General features: G+C 44.4%; 1 protein-coding gene across 1 annotated transcript in view; it reads left to right on the top strand.

Annotated features, from left to right (window-relative positions):
* TMEM201 (transmembrane protein 201) overlaps window positions 1-26,368 on the top strand; it is a 244,291-nt gene that overhangs the window by 73,538 nt on the left and 144,385 nt on the right. Inside the window, exon 7 of the mRNA XM_068112233.2 lies at window positions 14,327-14,542. Within this exon, the coding sequence (XP_067968334.2) occupies window positions 14,327-14,542 (216 nt within the window). The remainder of the gene's footprint in view (window positions 1-14,326; window positions 14,543-26,368) is intronic.

Below are 26,368 nucleotides of genomic sequence, written 5' to 3' on the forward strand. Positions count from 1 at the left end.
TCCTGAAGTCGATTCCTCCTGAATTTCAATGTTCCTGAAGTCGATTCCTCCTGAATTCCAATGTTCCTGAAGTCAATTCCTCCTGAATCCCAATGCCTACTGAATTCCGATGCTCCTGAAGTCGATTCCTCCTGAATTCCAATGATCCTGAAGTCGATTCCTCCTGAAGTCGATTCCTCCTGAAGTCGATTCCTCCTGAATTCCAATATTCCTGAAGTCGATTCCTCCTGAATCCCAATGCCTCCTGAATTCCAATGTTCCTGAAGTCGATTCATCCTGAATTCCAATGTTCCTGAAGTCGATTCCTCCTGAATCCCAATGCCTCCTGAATTCCAATGCTCCTGAAGTCGATTCCTCCTGAATTCCAATGCTCCTGAAGTCGAATCCTGAATTCCAATGTTCCTGAAGTCAATTCCTCCTGAATTCCAATGCTCCTGAAGTCAATTCCTGCTGAATTCCAATGCTCCTGAAGTCAAATCCTCCTGAATTCCAATGCTCATGGTCAATTCCTCTTGAATCCCAATGCCTCCTGAAGTCAATTCCTCCTGAATTCCAATGTTCCTGAAGTCAATTCCTCTTGAATTCCAATGTTCCTGAAGTCAATTCCTCCTGAATTCCAATGTTCCTGAAGTCAAATCCTCTTGAATTCCAATGTTCCTGAAGTCGATTCCTCCTGAAGTCGATTCCTCCTGAATTCCAATGCTCCTGAAGTCGATTCCTCCTGAATTCCAATGCCTCCTGAATTCCAATGTTCCTGAAGTCGATTCCTCCTGAATTCCAGTGCCTCCTGAATTCCAATGCCTCCTGAATTCCAATGCCTCCTGAATTCCAATGCCTCCTGAATTCCAATGCTCCTGAAGTTGATTCCTCCTGAATTCCAATGCCTCCTGAATTCCAATCCCTCCTGAATTCCAATGTTCCTGAAGTCGATTCCTCCTGAATTCCAATTCCTCCTCAATTCCAATGCTCCTGAAGTCGATTCCTCGTGAATTCCAATTCCTCCTGAATTCCAATGCTCCTGAAGTCAATTCCTCCTGAATTCCAATGCCTCCTGAATTCCAATGCCTCCTGAATTCCAATGCCTCCTGAATTCCAATGCCTCCTGAATTCTAATGCTCCTGAAGTCGATGCCTCCTGAATTCCAATGCCTCCTGAATTCCAATGCCTCCTGAATTCCAATGCCTCCTGAATTCCAATGTTCCTGAAGTCGATTCCTCCTGAACTCCAATGCCTCCTGAACTCCAATGCCTCCTGAACTCCAATGCCTCCTGAACTCCAATTCCTCCTGAAATCCAATTCCTCCTGAATTCCAATGCCTCCTGAATTCCAATGCCTCCTGAATTCCAATGCCTCCTGAATTCCAATGCCTCCTGAATTCCAATGCCTCCTGAATTCCAATGCCTCCTGAATTCCAATGCTCCTGAAGTCGATGCCTCCTGAATTCCATGCCTCCTGAATTCCAATGCCTCCTGAATTCCAATGCCTCCTGAATTCCAATGCCTCCTGAATTCCAATGCCTCCTGAAGTCGATTCCTCCTGAATTCCAATGCCTCCTGAATTACAATGCCTCCTGAATTCCAATGCCTCCTGAATTCCAATGTTCCTGAATTCCAATGCCTCCTGATTTCCAATGTTCCTGAAATCGATTCCTCCTGAATTCCAGTGCCTCCTGAATTTCAATGCCTCCTGAATTCCAATGCCTCCTGAATTCCAATGCCTCCTATATTCCAATGCCTGCTGAATTCCAATGCCTCCTGAATTCCAATGCCTCCTGAATCCCAATGCCTCCTGAATTACAATGCCTCCTGAATTACAATGCCTCCTGAATTACAATGCCTCCTGAATTACAAATGCCTCCTGAATTACAATGCCTCCTGAATTACAATGCCTCCTGAATTACAATGCCTCCTGAATTACAATGCCTCCTGAATTACAATGCCTCCTGAATTACAATGTTCCTGAAGTCAATTCCTCCTGAACTCCAATGCCTGCTGAATTCCAATGCCTGCTGAATTCCAATGCTCCTGAAGTCGATGCCTCCTGAATTCCAATGCCTCCTGAATTCCAATGCCTCCTGAATTCCAATGCCTCCTGAATTCCAATGCCTCCTGAATTCCAATGCTCCTGAAGTCGATGCCTCCTGAATTCCAATGCCTCCTGAATTCCAATGCCTCCTGAATTCCAATGCCTCCTGAATTCCAATGCCTCCTGAATTCCAATGCCTCCTGAATTCCAATGCTCTTGAAGTCGATTCCTCCTGAATTCCAATGCCTCCTGAATTCCAATGTTTCCTGAAGTCGATTCCTCCTGAATTCCAATGCCTCCTGAATTCCAATGCCTCCTGAAATCCAATGCCTCCTGAATTACAATGCCTCCTGAATTACAATGCCTCCTGAATTACAGTGCCTCCTGATTTCCAATGCCTCCTGAATTCCAATGCCTCCTGAATTACAATGCCTCCTGAATTACAATGCCTCCTGAATTAAAATGCCTCCTGAATTACAATGCCTCCTGAATTTCAATGCCTCCTGAATTTCAATGCCTCCTGAATTCCAATGCGCCTGAAGTCAATTCCTCCTGAATTACAATGCCTCCTGAATTCCAATGCCTCCTGAATTCCAATGCTCCTGAATTCCAATGCTCCTGAAGTCGATTCGTCCTGAATTCGAATGCCTCCTGAATTCCAATGCCTCCTGAATTCCAATGCCTCCTCAATTCCAATGCCTCCTGAATTCCAATGTGCCTGAAGTCGATTCTTCCTGAATTCCAATGCCTCCTGAATTCCAATGTTCCTGAAGTCGATTCCTCCTGAATTCCAATGCCTCCTGAATTCCAATGCTCCTGAAGTCGATTCCTCCTGAATTCCAATTCCTCCTGAATTCCAATGTTCCTGAAGTCGATTCCTCCTGAATTCCAATTCCTCCTGAATTCCAATGCTCCTGAAGTTGATTCCTCCTGAATTCCAATTCCTCCTGAATTCCAATGCTCCTGAAGTCAATTCCTCCTGAATTCCAATGCCTCCTGAATTCCAATGCCTCCTGAACTCCAATGCCTCCTGAATTCCAATGCCTCCTGAATTCCAATGCCTCCTGAATTCCAATGCCTCCTGAATTCCAATGCCTCCTGAATTACAATGCCTCCTGAATTACAATGCCTCCTGAATTACAATGCCTCCTGAATTACAATGCCTCCTGAATTACAATGCCTCCTGAATTACAATGCCTCCTGAATTACAATGCCTCCTGAATTGCAATGCCTCCTGAATTGCAATGCCTCCTGAATTACAATGCCTCCTCAATTACAATGCCTCCTGAATTACAATGCCTCCTCAATTTCAATGCCTCCTGAATTCCAATTCCTCCTGAATTCCAATGCCTCCTGAATTCCAATGCCTCCTGAATTCCATTGCCTCCTGAATTCCAATGTTCCTGAAGTCAATTCCTCCTGAACTCCAATGCCTGCTGAATTCCAATGCCTGCTGAATTCCAATGCCTCCTGAATTCCAATGCTCCTGAAGTCGATGCCTCCTGAATTCCAATGCCTCCTGAATTCCAATGCCTCCTGAATTCCAATGCCTCCTGAATTCCAAAAGCCTCCTGAATTCCAATGCCTCCTGAATTCCAATGCTCTTGAAGTCGATTCCTCCTGAATTCCAATGCCTCCTGAATTCCAATGCCTCCTGAATTCCAATGTTTCCTGAAGTCGATTCCTCCTGAATTCCAATGCCTCCTGAATTCCAATGCCTCCTGAAATCCAATGCCTCCTGAATTACAATGCCTCCTGAATTACAATGCCTCCTGAATTACAGTGCCTCCTGATTTCCAATGCCGCCTGAATTCCAATGCCTCCTGATTTACAATGCCTCCTGAATTCCAATGCCTCCTGATTTACAATGCCTCCTGAATTACAATGCCTCCTGAATTAAAATGCCTCCTGAATTACAATGCCTCCTGAATTTCAATGCCTCCTGAATTTCAATGCCTCCTGAATTTCAATGCCTCCTGAATTTCAATGCCTCCTGAATTCCAATGCGCCTGAAGTCGATTCCTCCTGAATTACAATGCCTCCTGAATTCCAATGCCTCCTGAATTCCAATGCTCCTGAATTCCAATGCTCCTGAAGTCGATTCGTCCTGAATTCCAATGCCTCCTGAATTCCAATGCCTCCTGAATTCCAATACCTCCTGAATTCCAATGCCTCCTGAATTCCAATGCGCCTGAAGTCGATTCTTCCTGAATTCCAATGCCTCCTGAATTCCATTGTTCCTGAAGTCGATTCCTCCTGAATTCCAATGCCTCCTGAATTCCAATGCTCCTGAAGTCGATTCCTCCTGAATTCCAATGCTCCTGAAGTTGATTCCTCCTGAATTCCAATTCCTCCTGAATTCCAATGCTCCTGAAGTCAATTCCTCCTGAATTCCAATGCCTCCTGAATTCCAATGCCTCCTGAACTCCAATGCCTCCTGAATTCCAATGCCTCCTGAATTCCAATGCCTCCTGAATTCCAATGCCTCCTGAATTCCAATGCCTCCTGAATTCCAATGCCTGCTGAATTCCAATGCCTCCTGAATTCCAATGCCTCCTGAATTACAATGCCTCCTGAATTACAATGCCTCCTGAATTACAATGCCTCCTGAATTACAATGCCTCCTGAATTACAATGCCTCCTGAATTACAATGCCTCCTGAATTGCAATGCCTCCTGAATTGCAATGCCTCCTCAATTACAATGCCTCCTCAATTACAATGCCTCCTCAATTACAATGCCTCCTCAATTACAATGCCTCCTGAATTACAATGCCTCCTCAATTTCAATGCCTCCTGAATTCCAATTCCTCCTGAATTACAATGCCTCCTGAATTCCATTGCCTCCTGAATTCCAATGTTCCTGAAGTCAATTCCTCCTGAACTCCAATGCCTGCTGAATTCCAATGCCTGCTGAATTCCAATGCCTGCTGAATTCCAATGCCTGCTGAATTCCAATGCCTCCTGAATTCCAATGCTCCTGAAGTCGATGCCTCCTGAATTCCAATGCCTCCTGAATTCCAATGCCTCCTGAATTCCAATGCCTCCTGAATTCCAATGCCTCCTGAATTCCAAAAGCCTCCTGAATTCCAATGCCTCCTGAATTCCAATGCTCTTGAAGTCGATTCCTCCTGAATTCCAATGCCTCCTGAATTCCAATGCCTCCTGAATTCCAATGTTTCCTGAAGTCGATTCCTCCTGAATTCCAATGCCTCCTGAATTCCAATGCCTCCTGAATTCCAATGCCTCCTGAAATCCAATGCCTCCTGAATTACAATGCCTCCTGAATTACAATGCCTCCTGAATTACAGTGCCTCCTGATTTCCAATGCCTCCTGATTTACAATGCCTCCTGAATTCCAATGCCTCCTGATTTACAATGCCTCCTGAATTACAATGCCTCCTGAATTAAAATGCCTCCTGAATTACAATGCCTCCTGAATTTCAATGCCTCCTGAATTTCAATGCCTCCTGAATTCCAATGCGCCTGAAGTCGATTCCTCCTGAATTCCAATGCCTCCTGAATTCCAATGCTCCTGAATTCCAATGCTCCTGAAGTCGATTCGTCCTGAATTCCAATGCCTCCTGAATTCCAATGCCTCCTGAATTCCAATGCCTCCTGAATTCCAATGCCTCCTGAATTCCAATGCCTCCTGAATTCCAATGCCTCCTGAATTCCAATGCGCCTGAAGTCGATTCTTCCTGAATTCCAATGCCTCCTGAATTCCATTGTTCCTGAAGTCGATTCCTCCTGAATTCCAATGCCTCCTGAATTCCAATGCTCCTGAAGTCGATTCCTCCTGAATTCCAATGCTCCTGAAGTTGATTCCTCCTGAATTCCAATTCCTCCTGAATTCCAATGCTCCTGAAGTCAATTCCTCCTGAATTCCAATGCCTCCTGAATTCCAATGCCTCCTGAACTCCAATGCCTCCTGAATTCCAATGCCTCCTGAATTCCAATGCCTCCTGAATTCCAATGCCTCCTGAATTCCAATGCCTCCTGAATTCCAATGCCTGCTGAATTCCAATGCCTCCTGAATTCCAATGCCTCCTGAATTCCAATGCCTCCTGAATTCCAATGCCTCCTGAAGTCAATTCCTCCTGAATTCCAATGCCTCCCGAATTCCAATGCCTCCTGAATTCCAATGCCTCCTGAATTCCAATGCCTCCTGAATTCCAATGCCTCCTGAATTCCAATGCCTCCTGAATTCCAATGTTCCTGAAGTCAATTCCTCCTGAACTCCAATGCCTCCTGAATTCCAATGCCTCCTGAATTCCAATGCCTCCTGAATTCCAATTCCTCCTGAATTCCAATGCCTCCTGAATTCCATGCCTCCTGAATTCCAATGCCTCCTGAATTCCAATGCCTCCTGAATTCCAATGCCTCCTGAATTCCAATGCCTCCTGAAGTCGATGCCTCCTGAATTCCAATGCCTCCTGAATTCCAATGCCTCCTGAATTACAATGCGTCCTGAATTCCAATGCCTCCTGAAATCCAATGCCTCCTGAATTACAATGCCTCCTGAATTCCAGTGCCTTCTGAATTCCAATGCCTCCTGAATTCCAATGCCTCCTGAATTCCAATGCCTCCTGAATTTCAATGCCTCCTGAATTCCAATGCCTCCTGAATTCCAATGCCTCCTGAATTCCAATGCCTCCTGAATTCCAATGCTCCTGAAGTCGATTCCTCCTGAATTCCAATGCCTCCTGAATTCCAATGCCTCCTGAATTCCAATGTGCCTGAAGTCGATTCCTCCTGAATTCCAATGCCTCCTGAATTCCAATGCTCCTGAAGTCGATTCCTCCTGAATTCCAATGCCTCCTGAATTCCAATGCCTCCTGAATTCCAATGCCTCCTGAATTCCAATGCCTCCTGAATTCCAATGCGCCTGAAGTCGATTCCTCCTGAATTCCAATGCCTCCTGAATTCCAATGCTCCTGAAGTCTATTCCTCCTGAATTCCAATGCCTCCTGATTTCCAATGTTCCTGAAATCGATTCCTCCTGAATTCCAGTGCCTCCTGAATTTCAATGCCTCCTGAATTTCAATGCCTCCTGAATTCCAATGCCTCCTGAATTCCAGTGCCTCCTATATTCCAATGCCTGCTGAATTCCAATGCCTGCTGAATTCCAATGCCTCCTGAATCCCAATGCCTCCTGAATCCCAATGCCTCCTGAATCCCAATGCCTCCTGAATCACAATGCCTCCTGAATTACAATGCCTCCTGAATTACAATGCCTCCTGAATTACAATGCCTCCTGAATTACAATGCCTCCTGAATTACAATGCCTCCTGAATTTCAATGCCTCCTGAATTTCAATGCCTCCTGAATTCCAATGCACCTGAAGTCGATTCCTCCTGAATTACAATGCGCCTGAAGTCGATTCCTCCTGAATTCCAATGCCTCCTGAATTCCAATGCCTCCTGAATTCCAATGCCTCCTGAATTCCAATGCTCCTGAAGTCGATTCCTCCTGAATTCCAATGCCTCCTGAGTTCCAATGCCTCCTGAATTCCAATGTCTCCTGAATTCCAATGTGCCTGAAGTCGATTCCTCCTGAATTCCAATGCCTCCTGAATTCCAATGCCTCCTGAATTCCAATGCTCCTGAAGTCGATTCCTCCTGAATTCCAATTCCTTCTGAATTCCAATGCTCCTGAAGTCAATTCCTCCTGAATTCCAATGCCTCCTGAATTCCAATGCCTCCTGAATTCCAATGCCTCCTGAATTCCAATGCTCCTGAATTCCAATGCTCCTGAATTCCAATTCCTCCTGAATTCCAATTCCTCCTGAATTCCAATGCCTCCTGAATTCCAATGCCTCCTGAATTCCAATGCCTCCTGAATTCCAATGCCTCCTGAATTCCAATGCCTCCTGAATTCCAATGCCTCCTGATTTCCAATGCCTCCTGAATTCCAATGCCTCCTGAATTCCAATGCCTCCTGAATTCCAATGCGCCTGAAGTCGATTCCTCCTGAATTCCAATGCCTCCTGAATTCCAATGCTCCTGAAGTCGATTCCTCCTGAATTCCAATTCCTCCTGAATTCCAGTGTTCCTGAAGTCGATTCCTCCTGAATTCCAATGTTCCTGAAGTCGATGCCTCCTGAATTCCAATTCCTCCTGAATTCCCATGCTCCTGAAGTCGATTCCTCCTGAATTCCAATTCCTCCTGAATTCCAATGCTCCTGAAGTCAATTCCTCCTGAATTCCAATGCCTCCTGAATTCCAATGCTCCTGAATTCCAATGCTCCTGAATTCCAATGCCTCCTGAATTCCAATGCCTCCTGAATTCCAATGCTCCTGAAGTCGATTCCTCCTGAATTCCAATGTTCCTGAAGTCGATGCCTCCTGAATTCCAATTCCTCCTGAATTCCCATGCTCCTGAAGTCGATTCCTCCTGAATTCCAATTCCTCCTGAATTCCAATGCTCCTGAAGTCAATTCCTCCTGAATTCCAATGCCTCCTGAATTCCAATGCTCCTGAATTCCAATGCTCCTGAATTCCAATTCCTCCTGAATTCCAATGCCTCCTGAATTCCAATGCCTCCTGAATTCCAATGCTCCTGAATTCCAATGCCTCCTGAATTCCAATGCCTCCTGAATTCCAATGCCTCTTGAATTCCAATGCCTCCTGAATTCCAATGTTCCTGAAGTCAATTCCTCCTGAATTGCAATGCTCCTGAAGTCAATTCCTCCTGAATTACAATGTTCCTGAAGTCAAGTCCTCCTGAATTCTAATGCTCCTGAAGTCGATTCCTCCTGAATTCCAATTCCTCCTGAATTCCAATTCCTCCTGAATTCCAATGTTCCTGAAGTCGATTCCTCCTGAATTCCAATTCCTCCTGAATTCCAATGCTCCTGAATTCCAATGCCTCCTGAATTCCAATGCCTCCTGAATTCCAATGCCTCCTGAATTTCAATGTTCCTGAAGTCAATTCCTCCTGAATTACAATGCCTCCTGAAGTCAAAAATCATATCTTTAGTGTTTTAGGTGTTCAACTTCAGAAAATTTTCAGTACACCACGTAACAAAATGCTGAAGTGTTTCTATAATTCACTTCACCATCCTTAAGGAAACCGACAATTAGTGTCATCTGCATATTTAAAGATGTTAACATTGTTTGAGTGTGAAATATAATCATTTGCATACGGAATAAAAAGTATTTGTGAAACAACACATCGTTGTGGGGCCCCGGCATTGTTCGTTATCTGGTTTGATTGTTCACTTGTACCCGCTTAGTCCGATCATGGAGGAAGTCGCCGGTCCACATAATGAGAGATGATGGTTACCAAAGTTATTGGTGGTTACCATGGATTGACAAACCATCCACGACCAGACATCCACGACCAACATATTAATGGAAAATGAGAATTATTATTAAAATCGAGAGCGAGTTAAAATGACTGCCGGGAGTGTTCTATTGCGGAGGATTAAAGATCACACACTGACAATTGGACAGGACTAAACACAGACAAAGGCACACAAATGAATTGGATAAACGTGAGCAAAGAAAGCTGCAGATGACCAATGAAGGGTCTGTGAGAAAAGAAAAGTTAATCGGTAGATGTCGGAAACAACTTCAGATCAAAAGGGTTTGCTTTCTTGAATTAATGTCGGGAGGAGAGTGAAAGTAAAGATGTGTAGAGGTGAATCTAAAGATGAAGAAAAGGGGGTCTAACTTTGGACTTGGCTGAAATCTTGGATTTGAGGAGGGTAAGAAAGAGGGAGTTGCCAAACCTCCCCTCCCCATGCAAGCAGGTGGTGATAGGATGGGTCAAAGGGCAGGAGAGGAAAGACCAGAAGAAAGAGACCACTGCGAGTGAAATATATTTTCTTAAAATATCACCGTTTGGATTTGTTTTTATCATTGATGGATGTGAAGTGGAGAAACTCCTGTGATGGTGCTTACATGCGGTTGGGGAAGTGGCAAGTATGGCCAGTGTGCTCGTTAGCGTAATCTTAAGCAGCTCATTAAACGTTTCAGTCTTTGCAGCCCATAAATTGTTCCTTCTATCTGTCCTTGAACCTCCATCCCAGGAATCTACTTCAATTAGCAGCAATTTTTGGCAGTCGCTGTGGACAGTTCGGCAAAGACTGTGATGATGTGGGTAGGGCGGGTTGAAATGAATGATCGTTTTAAGGCCATTTTCCCCGCTAGAGCGGGGGTTAGCCTTGCGGGCCCCATGACAATCATGGTTCCCCTGTTTGAGGCAATGTTTTTATGGCCGGATGCCCTTCCTGACGCCAACCCTTAGTCGCCTCTTACGATGCGCAGGGATACGGTGTACCGATTCTAAACCGGGGTACACACCGGGATCATTCATCCCAGCAAGCTGGTACTCAATTTGCCGACCTCGGAAGGATGACAGGCTGAGTCAATCCCCCTGGTGTTAATTCAGCGATCGACCGGGATTCGAACCCAGGATCCTAGGATCCCAAGCCGGCACCCTAACCGCTAAGCCAACACCAGGCTAGGCGGGTTGAAATGCAGGAACCATTTTTACGAGTGTCGAGCGGGAGAGGGAGTGTGCAAAGGTACACCAACATATCCTAATGTCTTGCATTGTGCTTTGTTTAAGCTCTTTCTCTTCCTCTAATTATACGCCGCATGTTTTTTTTTTGTTTTTTTAAAAATCAATTGTTTGAACTCCATTATCGTGAGAGGAAATCGACATGTGGGTCCCGTTTTAAGGAAAACTTTATTAAAGCAATTAGTCAAAGAGTTAAGCGCACTTTTAATCATGTTGTGGACAAAGAAAGCAAACCCAAACCCAAACAGATTTGTGGACAAATCTGTGGACAAAAGGCTTGAGGACAAGTTCTGAATCAGAATTTTGTGCTGATTGCGAAAACCGATTTCTTCATTGCCACAGATGCTGAGTTTTTTGTGAAAAACAAAACAAACAAAAAAAAAGTTTTCTGCCTTTTTCACCCAGAAATGTGCCTTTTTCAAAATTAGTTATCTAAAATTAACATTTCCTGTCCATGTGAGGTATTAAAAGGCCACCTCTTGGTGGACAATGGCAAATATTTAAATAAAACATGGAATTGGACAGTACGGTTATTACCTCCACCACTGAAGGTGGGCAGAGGTTATGTTTTCACCCACTGTCTGTTTGTGAACAGGATGTCTCATAACGTTGTGGACTGATTCGGAAAAAAATTTGGTGGGGAGGTTGGGTATGCGACAAGGACAAAATTATTAGATTTTGGTGAAGATCCGAATCCGGATCCGAAAACATTTTTTTAAATTAAATAAGTGATTTTTCACCTTTGAGTCAAAAACGATGTGTACCATGATATTAAAAAAAAGTTGTGGATGACTTTTGACAAAACCTGATGGATTCGTTTGGTAAGTGACAAGAACAAGCGATTAGCTTCTGGTTTACGTCACAACCTAGATCTGCCTCATAATCACCTTTCTCAAGAGTGTGTGGGGTAAGATGTTCTATGAACTCTAGTTATATGTGTTTCTCCAGTTACGGTTGCTGGAGTGAGATGTGCATGGAAGAAGTTTCGGGAACTGAGTGGCGTGCTGATGATGAGGGGAGTGTCGTTGAAGCTGAAGGGAAAGGTGTATGCTGCATGTGTGAGAAGTGTTATGATTTATGGGAGCGAGACATGGGTAATGAACGTAGAGCAGCAACGAAGGCTGGAAAGGGTGGAAATGTGAATGGTTCGGTGGATGTGTGGAGTATCGTTGAGAACACTTTTTTAAAATTCCAACTTCTTTCCTGGAAATCCTTGCAGTGTCCATATGTTTTATACCTCTCCCACCTCCCCCCAAGCCCTCTAGTAAGGGCATTTTATGAGATATTTCACAAATCTGTTAACTAAATTGTTACCAAAAAATTTCTTCACCAATATGTTTGCAAAGGTGTGTAATAACATGTGTTAAAATGTTGAAGTTCAACTCCCGTGGGAAACCCAGAAAAAAAGCTGTTGAATTCGGGTACCGAAAAATAATTTTCGAGATAAAAATTTTTTTTAATTTTTTTAAATCGGCCCTTAAGTAACTTATGAGGGGTCAAATAAGGGTTTTTCATGATTCTGAGTTGATTGTTAACATTTATATTTCACCACAGACACTCCTTTGTGGAAAAATAATTTCTAAATATATCTCATTTTCTACTTTGCAGGACATGGAGTCTAGCAATATGGATGAAGACGTTACTCCACCTGTGCTCAATTGCTTCATCTGTGCACGCTCGGATACACCAGCTGAAAGGCTCATACAGGCAACTGGCACTTTGGCTGTCATCACTGATTGATCCTCAAGCGCAGCATCAACCGCAACCTCATCATTGATCTGTTCATCGGTTTCCTCCACAATGGTGTCAAGAGTGCCAGAAGTATCTGGAACATCATCTCCACTCCTACTATTAAGGAAGCAGTATTTGTAGTTTTGTGTCTCCGTGTAAGACTCAGTGTATCCCAGCCGGTGGAACTTGTTGAGCATCCATTTTGACCCAAATCTATGATCAAGTTGTATGGCAAGCCCCATTTGGTGTGGCAATACTCCAGACCGAGGTCGACAGGCCTTAATAAAATTCTGCCCCCAAACGGCAACTCTTTCGTCTGTCTTGACAATCGGTCTCAAGAACATCTGAAGGCTTGCAGGAACAAGTGTCAGCTGACTATCGATGTCAGTCATACTGTGTGTGGTGGGGTATGACTTTGGACCTAAATCAATCAAGGCAATATCATTGGATATGAACTTGAGTGCCGTCTTTATGATCTGAGTCTTCTCATCTCCATGGTCAAGATTAGCATGATGCCCTCGCAGAATATTGTCGGTGCCATCTTTGAGACAGAGTACATCTGCCCTTCTTTCCTGTGTTGTGAAATACAAGGTGTCTTCGTATTTCTCTAGAAGTTTTATCTTTAGCCAATGCTTTGAATAAGAAAGGCTCTTCTCTGGTGACTGATCAAACTCCTGCAGCTTTTCATGGACTTGGTCCATGTTCATTACCCCATGCTCTAATTCTGAGTCTAACCATTCGCAGAATTCAATAAAAACTGCCTCTCGCTCCTCATCAATACTCCTCTGTCCTCTCTTCCTTTTTCCTTCCTCATCAGTCTTGGACAAACTGTCACCTCTCGCAAACATAAGTTTGCATCGCAAATGGTACAGTGTTTCTTCTGCTACCAAGTCGTTGATCCCTTCCAGGCGTCCAGTGACTTCAGTGCCCCAGTCATCCCCGCGACTCCGTGCTGTCTTCAGCAAGCTTGCCTTCAGTGTATCTGCAGTCAAATTATCTGGCACTCTGTATTTCTTTCTAGGTTGTGCTGGATTAATTTTGTAGAGCTGGGCTGGTTGGTTGCAAAGAATGCATACATCCTTATACAGGAGGTCAACTGACTGTGATCTTCTAGAACTGCAGCCAGTTGATGAACTGAACTCACAAGTAGTGCGTCTTCTCTTCAACTTTGATGACTCTTTCTCTGCCTTTGATGCTTGAGCTGACTTCTTGGTGGTTGCAACAAAGTTGTTGTACAGATCATTTTTACACTTCTGGTGGTACCTCAGTTTTCCTTCCTTTTGAGCCTCCTTCATACGTTCCACAACAGTAACATTTTCGGCAGTTTCTGCTTGTTTCAATAAAGTTGAGTATCCCTTTGGAGTTGCCTGTATGAGCCTTTCAGCTGGTGTATCCGAGCGTGCACAGATGAAGCAATTGAGCACAGGTGGAGTAACGTCTTCATCCATATTGCTAGACTCCATGTCCTGCAAAGTAGAAAATGAGATATATTTAGAAATTATTTTTCCACAAAGGAGTGTCTGTGGTGAAATATAAATGTTAACAATCAACTCAGAATCAGGAAAAACCCTTATTTGACCCCTCATAAGTTACTTAAGGGCCGATTAAAAAAAATAAAAATTCTCGAAAATAATTTTTCGGTACCCGAATTCAACAGCTTTTTTTCTGGGTTTCTCACGGGAGTTGACCTTCAACATTTTAACACATGTTATTACACACCTTTACAAACATATTGGTGAAGAAATTTTTTGGTAACAATTTAGTTAACAGATTTTCATATGTTTCCCTTACTACTCTCCCTCCCACAGTTCTCTCGATGTCCTGTGCTCAAATGTTGTGTTTGTGTCCGTCCTTCCCCCTCTATCCCCATCTTGTCTACCGCTCCCCTTATTTTGTGTTTTGTGTGTCGGTTTGACTTTTTGTGTGATTAATGTTAGCTCTTTCACGAGCCTCGATCTTGTATACAAAAAAAAACAAAAAAAAACTCTGGTTATCTGATATCGAGAATGATGGTGTGCTTTGTGCGATGCATTTGACCCACAGATTGCGCCGAATTGACGTCTTGTCATCCGCTCTCTGGCTGCTGCTACTCGCCATTCACGTCGCAGAGTTCTACTTTACACCCTCCAAGATTGGAGAATTTCAGTGGCTGCATTTGATTTACATCACCGTTACGGCCTTATGTGCTGTCATCGGATTGGCGGCTGCTGTTGCTACACGGCCTCCCTCGTCTGGGAGGAGGGGGCTGGAGGAATCAAGGTTTGAATGCAAATAGCTTGTGGGATCATGGCCAGCAGCCGTGTTCTAATGTTTTACCAGGTTTTGCAGTGTTAAAGTTTGAGTTTGCACAGCTTGTATAGATCTGTGTTGGGTACCGTCGGTTGATTACCTTCAAGCTGATTCGCCAGCTATTTAGTGTGGCAGGATGGTGCAGATGTAGCATATTTACCTTTGATCTTTCTACTTTGGGTTTGATTGCTGAAAAGGCTAAAAACTGTTGGATTGGTGCTTCGCAGGCAGGATGCTGTACCACAAAGTACACCATCCCTCAGGTGGATGCTAAGCTGTGGACCTGTCTGCTGGCATGAGTTGGTCATATTAAAGAGCCCCACAGAGTCTTTTGACAAGGAGTGGTCGGGTTGTTGCTGGCACCCTGAACCGATAGCAAATTCCAGCTCTAGCCTATGAGGCACTGCATCAACAGCGCATTCTCTCAATCAGGAACTATCAAATCCATCAGCCACATCCTGCACACTAATGTAATAGCAGCCATTGGTTGCTTCTCAGTGTTGTTGCTTTTCCTGGAAACGAGCTTTTAAGAGTTATTTATGGGATCTTGTTTTTATTTTTAAAATTGGTGTTACGTCACACATTTTTGGCAAAGATGAACCTGAGTCGAGTTGCAGACTTGATAGCAAGATTGTACTGGTGAACTTTGATTCACTCTTTTATTTTTGGTTCGCAGCCCAACATATTTACGTATGTATCATAATTCGTGTGCAATTTATCTCCGCCTTTTAATGTGAATAAATCGTTTTGAAGTTACCTGGGATAAATGCATTGCTTTGTTCATGGTAAAGCTGTTTTTTGGCTGCCTCGCCGCAAAGCAAAAAGTAGGATGAGAACCGTGCACAGAAATGTGCACGATGAGATGCATGAAATGAGAGGATGAGAAAAGAAAATGCACAATAGGAGGATGAGAACCGTCTAATGATATCAAGCTAATGAAGAAAATATATTTTAAAATTATCAAGCAAAATCGAATAAATACGCATGTTAAAAATGTAGGCTGTGATGTTATGAACATAACGGGCACACTTGTTGAAATTGTTTGCTTGATTCATTGGCGATTTTTCTTTTCTGACATTTCCAAACTTCTGCACGTATTTATAGGAAATTTCTAAGACCTACATAGTACACATGTGTGGATTATGAATATCAACTGTTCTTGAATTACCAAACCTGCACACAAAATGTAGTCCATCCTAAACTAGTAGGCAGGCCGGAAGCAGCCACTAGCGGGTTTTGACAGAAACACCATAGTTGAGCAAGAAGTGGAAGTTGTGTAATTTGTGACGTAGATAATGGGAAACAAAGATAGTGCAGGTGGAAAAAAAACATGGAAGACAGTTATAATTTAGTGTGAGTTTACAGTTAGTTTATGGTGCAGCGGCTGTCTACGCACAAATTGTACAACCGCCCCAGCCTACACCCAATTCTACGCAGTATCCCTGACCTTGAAGCAAAGCCAATGCATTCTCCATCAGTCACGTTCCATCCTATACACATGCTTGCATGGCCCAGCTCAGACTTGTAGTATGGGTCAAGTGCGACCCGGCAGCCAGAGCATTCCGCTGCCTCGCCAGCACTGCTATGCACTGGTCATGCAGATCAACCTGAACAGCCTAATTACAGGATGACCCCAAAAAAGTGGGCCCCGGGAAAAGTTTAATCACTTTCACATGATCCAATCAAACTTAACAAGATTTACAGATCATATTAGTCATTCATCACCAAGGTATCACTGAAAATTTCAGTTATCTACAAAGAAATGTGACAATTTTACAATTAAATTGCTGACGACATAGATGTTTGATGATATTCTCCAAATGTGCACCATTTTGCTCAATGCAGAGAGCCACATGTCGAGCAAAGTTATTGATGACATGTATGCACTGTTCCTCATCAATGGTATGTGTTTCAGTGGTGTTTATTTCCTGAAGTTCTGGGATGGTCAGTCGTTCAAGATTACCCATGGGAAGAAATCAGAAAGATTTGAGTCTGGTGAATACGGGGACCACTCCACCTCGGGTCTTCTACTGATGACCCTGTCTTTGAATTGCTCCTCCAGCCACTGCAGTGTCGCATTTGCACAGTTAAGGGTAGCCCCATCCTGCTGGAACCAGTTTCCCCTGGTCAACTCCATCCATCTCACCCAGGGCTTGCCCTAATTTTCCAAGACTTCAATGTAACATTCCTTATTTACAGTCTGGCATTTCCTTGCCTATCCTTGAACCAAAATGGCCCAATTATTGCATGCTTTGAGATAGCAACCAAGGCAGTGCAGTTTACTGAATGAAGTGGTCTTTGCAGCACAGTCAGTCTTTTCACTTCCCGAGAACATATTGTTTCCACCATTCACGTGACCACTGAGGAGAGGATGGGCCTCAAACGGAGAACCACATATCGTCCAAGATGTCAGGATTCTCCTCTATGGCGTTACACATTGTCATTCTTCTCACTATCTTCTCTACTCACCATGTCGTTTTCTGTCAACTTTTGTTTGATGGATACATGGAAAGGTCTCAATACCAAGTCCTTCATCAGAATTCTCTTCAAGCTTGTTTGCTGATGTTGAGCTCTTGACAGTGGTGCCCAAGAGATGTCTTGGGTCTGCGGACGTCTGAGTCAGAAACGGCAGCAATAATCTCAAGTGACCATCCTGATTTTGGTTGGCCAGAGTGGCTTCCTCTGTTTTGTGAATTCATATCCAAAAATGTACCATGCTGTCTGAATTTTTTTTCACAACCCCTTCAATTTCTGACTTTCTGGTGCTTTCCTTGATGAAAAATGGAAGAACGGATTTGTCCGCAGATAGTTTCTTACAGAAAATGACTTTTCTTCAGGACATGGTGTGTGAATGTCACAGATTCAATGAACGTGGCAGATGCACTCTCCCTTAACTTGGTTCAGACGTCCTTAAAAATGAAGGAGATTTCAGGAAAACTGTGAAGGATATGAAACATTTCCCGGGGCCCGCCTTTTTGGGGTCACCCTTTACTTACCATAATGCAGATTGATCTGGCATACAACAAACAACATGCATTTTAAGGCCATTTTCCCTGCTAGAGCGGGGGTTAGCCTTGCAGTCCCCATGACAATGTTCTCCATTTTGCCCTATTTTCTGCATCTCTCCTTGTTAACCCCCTTGCCCGCATTTCTTCTTCCACCATCTTTAGCCAAGTCTTTCTCGGACTTCCCCGTCCTCTACTTGCTTCTACATTCATTTCCATCACTCTTAATAATGCAGATTGATCTGGCATACAACAAACAACATGCATTTTAAGGCCATTTTCCCTGCTAGAGCAGGGGTTAGCCTTGCGGTCCCCATGACAATCTTCTCCATTTGGCCCTATTTTCTGCATCTCTCCTTGTTAACCCCCTTGCCCGCATTTCTTCTTCCACCATCTTTAGCCAAGTCTTTCTCGGTCTTCCCCGTCCTCTACTTCCTTCTACATTCATTTCCATCACTCTTCTCAACCAGTCACTTTCATCCTTCCTCAACACATGACCAAACCATCTCAACCTGTTCCTCTTCACAACATTAATCACAGGCTCTATTCCCATCATCTTTCGCAATTCATCATTTGTCTTCCTCTCTCTCAACGATACTCCGCACATCCACCGAACCATTCGCATTTCCACCCTTTCCAGCCTTCGTTGCTGCTCTACATTCATGACCCATGTCTCGCTCCCATAAATCATAACACTTCTCACACATGCAGCATACACCTTTCCCTTCAGCTTCAACGACACTCCCCTCCTCATCAGCACGCCACTCAGTTCCCGAAACTTCTTCCATGCACATCTCACTCTAGCAACCGTTGCCGAGTCTGATCCACCTTCTCCATTCAGTATGTCTCCAAGGTAGCAAAATGTTTTCACACCTTCCAGCTTCACGCCGTCTCCAAGATCCAACTCAACATTTCCTCCATCTGCAGCTCCCTCTGTGCACACCTTACATTTGAATGTAGCTGCCACACTGGTTAATGACCCTCTCAGACCGCTACATTTTTGATGAACCCACTCAGCGCACATTGAACATTGAATGGAGTTCATTCCGACACCCTTCCTGCACACAGCACATGGCCACTTCCCAGTTCTTTCCACCTCACCACATGCTTTGGCACATGGCCAGATGAATTACTGTCACATAGACTAACCTATATTATCTAACACTAACTGGTGAGATATGATCCCTAGTTTTGTACATTTACCCAAAAATTTTTTTATTTTTTGTATGCAGAATCGAGGCTCGTGTAAGAGCTAACACATTGAACATGAAACATGCACAGACACATAAAACATAAAGTGAAGGGAGCGGGAGACATGAGGGAGAGAGAGAGGGAAGCACAACAACAGTAGAGAACAGGGATGTCGGTAGATCTGTGGAAGGGGGAGGGCTGGGGAGGAGGGAGAGGTACACTGTATAAAGCAAATGAACACTACTAGGAATTTCACTACTCGGAATTTCACTACTAGGAATTTCCGGAAAGAAGTGGGGGATTGAAAGAGGCAGATTTGGGGTGTTTTAACGGGGGTAGAAAAGATCAAGGTGGAGGAAGATGAGCATCAATAGGACGATGAGAACCGTCTAATGATATTTGTGGAGCGGCATGGGGGAAGATAAGAGATGGTGGTGAACAGCTGTTTTAAAGACCTGGAGGGAGGAGAGGGATTGAAGAGAGTGGGGGGAGTTTGTTCCAGAGGCGGGAGAAAAGAGGAATGAAAGAGTGAAGGTGAATAGAGAGTCTTGATTTTGGCAGTTTCACCAGAAGAGGGTTGCTGGCAGATCTTGTGCGTCCTGCACGCACGCAATATTTGGGGGAAAGAGCACAGACAGAGCAGGGTGAGCAAGGCCGGAGAGGTAGAAGACAGAAAGACCACCAACCTGGCTGCGAGGAGAGAGAGAAAGGCCCTCAGGATCGGCTTCATCGCGGGAGATTCCAATGATTCTGAATGCTTTAGTTTCAACCGCGTGAAGCCGAGCTAGGTGTGAGGCAGGAGCACGAGCCCAGAGGGGAGAGCAGTATTCCATTGAGCTGTGGATGAAAGCTTTTTCTACGGTGAGGAGCTCAGATGTGCCCAGAAGGGACTTCGCACGACGGAGGATGCCCAGACGGCGACTGGTTTTGTAGGCCAGCTTGGAAATGTGGTTTTCCCAGGAAAGATAATGGCAGATAGTGAGACCCAAAAGCTTGAGTGACAGAACTTCTTCAATAGGATTGTTCAGAAAGTAGATGGGAGGGTGGTCCAGACGGTCTTTTCGGAAAGACAGAGTGAGAGTGTGAGATTTATCAGGATTGAAAGACATGTTCCACTAGTTTGACCAGTTTGAGATATCGGCCAGGTCTGCAGAGAGTGAAGAGGTTGCAGACTGCCGATCTGAGGGTTGAGATATGGAGCGGCAGAGAGTGGAGTCATCAGCAAAGAGACAGAGAGGATTTTCCAGAGAGTCGGAGAGATCATTGATGAAGACCAGAGAAAGCACAGGGCCCAGAACACTGCCTTGGGGAACTCCAGCCTGAACAGGAAGGGGAGATGAGAGAATTCCATTCGGCCACACGTTGACTACGACTAGAGAGGAAGTCCCCAAGCCAAGCGTGGAGATTTCCATGGATACCATAGGAGGAGAGTTTGGTGAGCAGAGCGGGGTGCCACACCGTATCGAATGCACGTGATATGTCAAGGGAGACAGCTCTAATTTCCTTTTTGGCATTGAGGACCTCCATCCATTGTGGAGACAGCAGAAGCAGCATGTCCAGAGTAGAATCACCTGGTCTGAATCCAAATTGATGATCCAAGATCAAGCCATTGGAGAAGAGGAAGGATTTGATGTCAGAAGTGATGATGGATTCCATGACCTTGCTGATTATTGGAAGCAGGCTGATTGGTCTGTTGTTGCAAGGATCTGTTTTTGCATATTTTTTGTGTAATGCGCTAATGTTAGCTGATTTCTAAACTGATGGCAGATGACCTTGAGCAAAAGAGAGGGTGAAGAGAACAGAGAGAGGGTGAGATAGAGCGGAAGAGCAGGATTTTAGGACCTGTGGGCTGATGCCGTCTGGTCCAGTTGCAGAATCAGTCGAGGTTTGACAGAAACTTCACCTTGTCAGGAGAGAAGGACACAGAGTTCAGGAGCAGCTGGGTTAAACTGGGTAAGGTGGGTACAGAGAGAAATGGGTTTGGGACACAAGATTTTGAGGCAAACAGAGTTGAGGCATTCAGCTTTTTCACGTGCGGTGTCAGCTGTGTAGCCATTTGGGGTAAATGAGGGGATGGACGGGGTACAAACACCAGAAACGGATTTGACCAGATGCCTCCAGGATTTGGAGGAGGGAGACATGTTTGAGAGGTCAGTCTTGAGAGTAGAGAGATAGTGTTTCTTGGCTCTCCTGACGGTAGACACACAATTGTTCCGAGGTTGGTGGAAGGAACTGAGATTGCCTTCAGTTGGATTTGCCTTCCAAGAGGTGGTCAAGTTGTTTCAGGGCAACTGCCTCACCACAAGATTCAGTGTGCAATATCCTGTGTGACAGTATCTCCAGTCATGCTATAATGCACTAATGCATCACATCAAACATCTAATCTGGTCCTATAAAATTGCTGTATTGCATATAATCATTCGTTCTGGTCATCTGTTAAAAAATAATAACCTAAGTTAACACATCCCTTACGACCAGGATGTGGGTGTGGGCCAGCTTTCCTAAGCCAGTCCAGGGTTTTGTTTTATTTTATTTATTACAAGATCAAGGCTTGTGGAAGAGCAAGTTGATTGAGGGTATGAACTGGAGTACGTCTGTGAGACGACTCTTGGAGACGATGAGCGAACAGGGAAAGTTAAAGAGGGGAGAGAAGGGAAAGAAATGCTGCACTTCGCAAGTGAGATTGTTGGATTAGGAAGGGTTAATGGAGGTAATACAGATTGTGGGTAAGGATTGGGTGTACCAACTGCTTAAAGCCCTGAAAGGAAGATTGGAATAGTACTATACCATAAATTATTTGCATGTTTGCTGGGCGGTGTATCGGTACAACGCGACATTAATGCTGGTATGCCTACTGTTTGATACAACATGCACTGGTTATATTATGTGATTGTGTATTGTTTGCGGAGGTGCGCTCTATATTCTAAAAGTTGTTTATGCAAAAGTGGAACATGTTATCACATTGGGGGTTGGCCTTTGACCTGTATAGAATAATCGCCGAGGTACGAATATTTTCCAGTTACTTCTGGATTTGGATTTGCTTGGAAAAGATGAGCTTCTTGGAGAAGGAAGAACCTTTGCAGAGGTTCTCTTTGGTTGCGTATAAATAACAAGGAGAGAGGAAGGGTAGAGAAGGCCCCGGGTTGTTGTGTGTGTTCTGTGTTGCGTTGGTTTGCTGAATAAACTCTTGCTTTTAAGACTCTCGCCTGCCATTGTGGATCGATCATTCAAACGACCGTCGCATCTCATGACACAAGCTTCCAGAAGGCGGTTCCCCAATTGGAAGAAGTGAAGCACTGCGGGCGACCGTTGGAATATCTGGTCAGCATAGATTTTGGAAGTTTAACTAGGAGCAGGTTGCCGGAAGAACTGGTGTATCCTGGAGTTGTTTGTGAGGGTCATGGGCTGAGAGCAGAAAGAACCAAACCAGAGGGACAGTAAAAGAAAAAGAGAAGCCACCGACCTTCCTGTGATGTGATAGCAGCAGACCTTGTCTTTCAGCCTCATTATGGAAGATGCCAAGAATGTTGGGAGGTTTGGATTCCACATAATCCAAGAGACAGATGTGATGCTGAGTCGGCCGCCCATAAGGGAGGGAGAGGAGCAGTACTCCGTTTTAACTACAAACAATGGTCCTTTTGACTGAATAATGCTGATGTTTTTTTTTTTTCAAGGAAAGACTTGGGATGACATAGGATGCTCAGTCAGCAACTGTCTTTGGAGGCCACCTTTGCTACATGTTTAGCCCAGGAGAGCTCAGGGCTAATGGGGAGGCAGAGACATTCAAGATACTGGACCTCTTTCATGGAAATAGTCGGTGGATTTATTTGACTATCTTTCCTGAGTGACTGGGTGAGACTGAGATTTTCCTGGATTGAAGGACATTTACCAGATCAGCAAAAAGTGGCACAGTTGTTGTTAACCTACCAATGGGATGGGGGGTACTGTATGACAGTGCACATCCATATACATAAAGGAATGGAGGTTTTTCCACAGCATCAGAGAGGTCTTTGTGTAGATTAACAAGAATGGTGCCAACACACTGCCATGGGACACTCCAGCCTCACCTGGGGAAAGCAAAATAGAGTGTAGTGTTCCATTGACTGCGCAAGTGGAGGAAGTAAGAATTTCAGGATTGAAGTTGACCTTGTATGCCACTCAGAGAGATTTGCAAGCAAAGCGGGATGTCAGATTTGAATACGTGAGATATGATGAAGAACAGTTCTGACCTATTGCTTGGAAGTTTAGGGGCTCCAACCATTGCTGCGAAAGGAGCATGCCTAGAGTTGAGCGACTAGGACAGAAGCCAAATTGATCGTCAGATTAGGCTGTTTTAAAACAGGAAAGACTATACCATTAGCTATGATTAGGTTTGCCCACTTCCAAGCCAATGGGATATGATCAAAAGGTAGATGGACAGCTGTGAAAATAGTATATGGAGGAGAATCAAGAGCAGAAGAGCTTTCTTTGAGAACATGGGCACTAATGCCACCTGGGCCCATTGCAAAAGCACGGTCAAGGCTGGATATCATTTTAAATTTTTTTCTACCTTCTTGGGTGAGTACACGGTGGGTCCGAGGGGGTTAGATGTCGACAGAATGGGATGGGTTGCATAACCTTGGAGGCACCTACAGAGTTTAGACATTCTGCATTGTCAGCAGATATTCCATTTCAGGTTAAGGATGGGATGTAGGAGAGCATACACAAAGAATGACTTGACAAGACTCCACCATGACTACAACCACTTCTCCACTGAATTTGGCAGACCAGGGTCGAGGGGACGGATGAACCGCTGCATGAGAGAAAGTCTGATTTTTGTGAAAGTTTTCCCAGGAAGAATCATTTATGCAGTGTTGAAGTTATTGTCATAATGTTGTATTTGCTGCTTTTTCCTGATAGATGTGTTACAGTGGCAGGGCTACGGTATGGAATCGGCAAATGTGGGTGTTTTTCAACGAGATAATTTTCCCATCCCAATTTTTAAAGGAATATATTTCGTTAGTTCTCCAAATTATCTTGCTGGACTTCACTGCAAGCTTGGCTGAAGACCAGAATTGATGTAATGGGCCATGTTGATAAACTGAAATGTAAGCCGTTAGCTGCGTCATGCAAGTGGGTGGCGCATGATTAATGGGAGAGTAAAGGCGAAGGTTATGGTTAGATGAGGGGTCGGTCAGCATCAACCAATGCAATTGGTGTCTGAGTGCTGGGGCATTTGGACTGTTGTGTATCTTGGGCTCTGATAGCCACTGCAATACAAATGTACAGGTAGTGGACAAAAAGAATGGAAACACCAATGTAAAGTCACTTAATAGGGCATTGGGCTACCATGTATGGCCTGTATGCACTGTGGCACAGAGTTCACCAGTGTCTGGAATTCTGCGGGGGGGATGCTGCACAATTCTTCCACAACCAACTCACATCTATTTGATGGAGGTGGAAAACGGTGTCTCAGGCATCGTTCCAGAATATCCCATAGATGCTCCATTGGGTTCACATCTGGTGACTGAGAAGGCCATGACATATAGATAACATCAGTGTCACTTTCATCAAACCATTGGGCGACCACACGTGCTCTGTGGATGGGGCGTTGTCATCCTGGAAGACGCCCATCCCGGTAAGAAATAAATGCTGCAACATGGAATGAAGATGATCACTCAGTACCATAAAGTAGCGATTGGCATTGACCTTGTCTTCTGAGGGAATGACAGCACCCAAACCATGCCAGGAAAATGCACCCCACAACATTACTGAACCACCAGAACCCTTCACTGTTGGAACCAAGCACTCAGGGTTGTATCGTTTTTTTTAGGTTGGTGCCACACGCGCACTCATCCATTTGTCGAGAACATGGTGAAAGATGATTCATCTGACCATATCATATTTCTCCACTGCTCGGTAAGCTATTGCCTGTGCTGTTTGCACCACTGGACTCGCAAACGTGCATTGCCAGATGTGATGAGCGGTTTGTGCATTGCAACCTGTTGATGGTGTCAAGCTCTGTGGAGTTCTCGGCGGACCGTTTTTGATGAACCTGGCTGCTTGTGCCCCAAGTTGAAATTTACAATCGAATGAACTGCAGTTGCTCACCCACTTTGCTTTGCACTACAAATGAATGCACAGACATCACAATCCTGGAGTATGTGCTTCCGCCTGCTGTTGCTCCTTGCTGATGACATCCTTCCCTCGGAGTTCTATGCCGACATCACATTGGACACCATTGCTCGTGAAACATCAGCAACTTGAGCTGTCTTTGTCACTGAAGCTCCTGCCAAACACACCCCAACAATCACCCCTCTTTCAAAGTCACTGAGCTCTCCCCTTTCAGCCATGCTAGCAACAATTATAGGCAAGTAGGCCTGTGTAGCATTTTATACATGACCATAAGCATGCTGGGATGTTAGTTGCTTAATTAACACGTGGGCCACATCTGCGTGGAAGGCGATGCTTTCAATATACTTGGTGTCCCTCGTTTAGCCAGGTGTTTCCATTTTTATCCACTACCTGTCTATTGCTTTCAACTTGTATTATTCACCATTTTTCCGACGCACACAAGTTTGACTTCTGCTTTGCCTTTTCCTTCTGGTCTACTTTTCCCTCATGTAATCTTATGGCATTACGTGAATCATCTATGGCTATAAGCTGTGTTACTGTTTTTATTATTGTAGTAAAGCTGTGTATAAAATTCCCGCTTGGCCTGACTTTGAGCAAGAACCTGTGTACGCGTTTGAAAAACAGCAGTTTTAGCGGGCACTCTTGTGTGTAGTTTTCGTTGAATTTTTTTTTTTTTTTCGTAAAAACTTGTAAAAATGAAAGCATTTCCTGCCCACAATTAATCCCGGATCTTGATTCATGCGCCGATGTGTTACCGAGGTTCCTAAAGAAGCAAATCTAAAAGATGACCCATAGGACTGCCGACGACCTGGAAGTCTTCATCCAGGATTACATGTGCCATTTTGGATAAGAGACTGCTTGCGCTTTGAGTTGGTACATATGGATATGTGCTACGTTTGATCGGAATGGCGGTCATATTGAATCGAGCATTACACAAAATAAAACCTTAGATTTTCTTTTGTATATTGGAACAGGTTTTACGTTTGTCATTAATAGCCCATTTTTGACATATCCTAAGTCAAAGATGCCCCCCCCCCCCCTCTCCCCTTCCCAAAGCCAGCTGCAATCTGGGCATCCTCTGTTGTACAAAGTTCTTCCTTTATAAGTTTATACCATTGTCTACAACGCATTTCTCTGTCGTTCTATGGAGTACCTCTCTCCCTTATTGGCTGGTGCCCCCGCTTTGCACCTGTCGCTTTTAGATGCTGTGCAATCCAAAGCTTTCATTATCATTGATGTCTCCCACAAAGACACAGAAGCACATGGCCTGCTGCTCCATTTGTAGGCCTGCTGGGTGCTTCTGTTTTCTCTTGCCTCTCCTTGAGTCTCGATCGCTGTTCTCTTTCATCTTCCCCAGTCCTCGCAGAATGCAAGCGTTCTTCAAACCACCTCCTTGTGAAACTCCCAAGTCCAGACTTTCTAGTCACCTGCTCTTCTCTTTTCTTTTTCTTCTCTCACTTTTATTACCCCATTCATTTGTCTGTTC

The sequence above is a fragment of the Myxine glutinosa genome, chromosome 4 (genome assembly GCF_964187855.1).
Source record: "Myxine glutinosa chromosome 4, kmMyxGlut1.1, whole genome shotgun sequence".
In the NCBI taxonomy this organism is placed as follows: Eukaryota; Metazoa; Chordata; class Myxini; order Myxiniformes; family Myxinidae; genus Myxine; species Myxine glutinosa.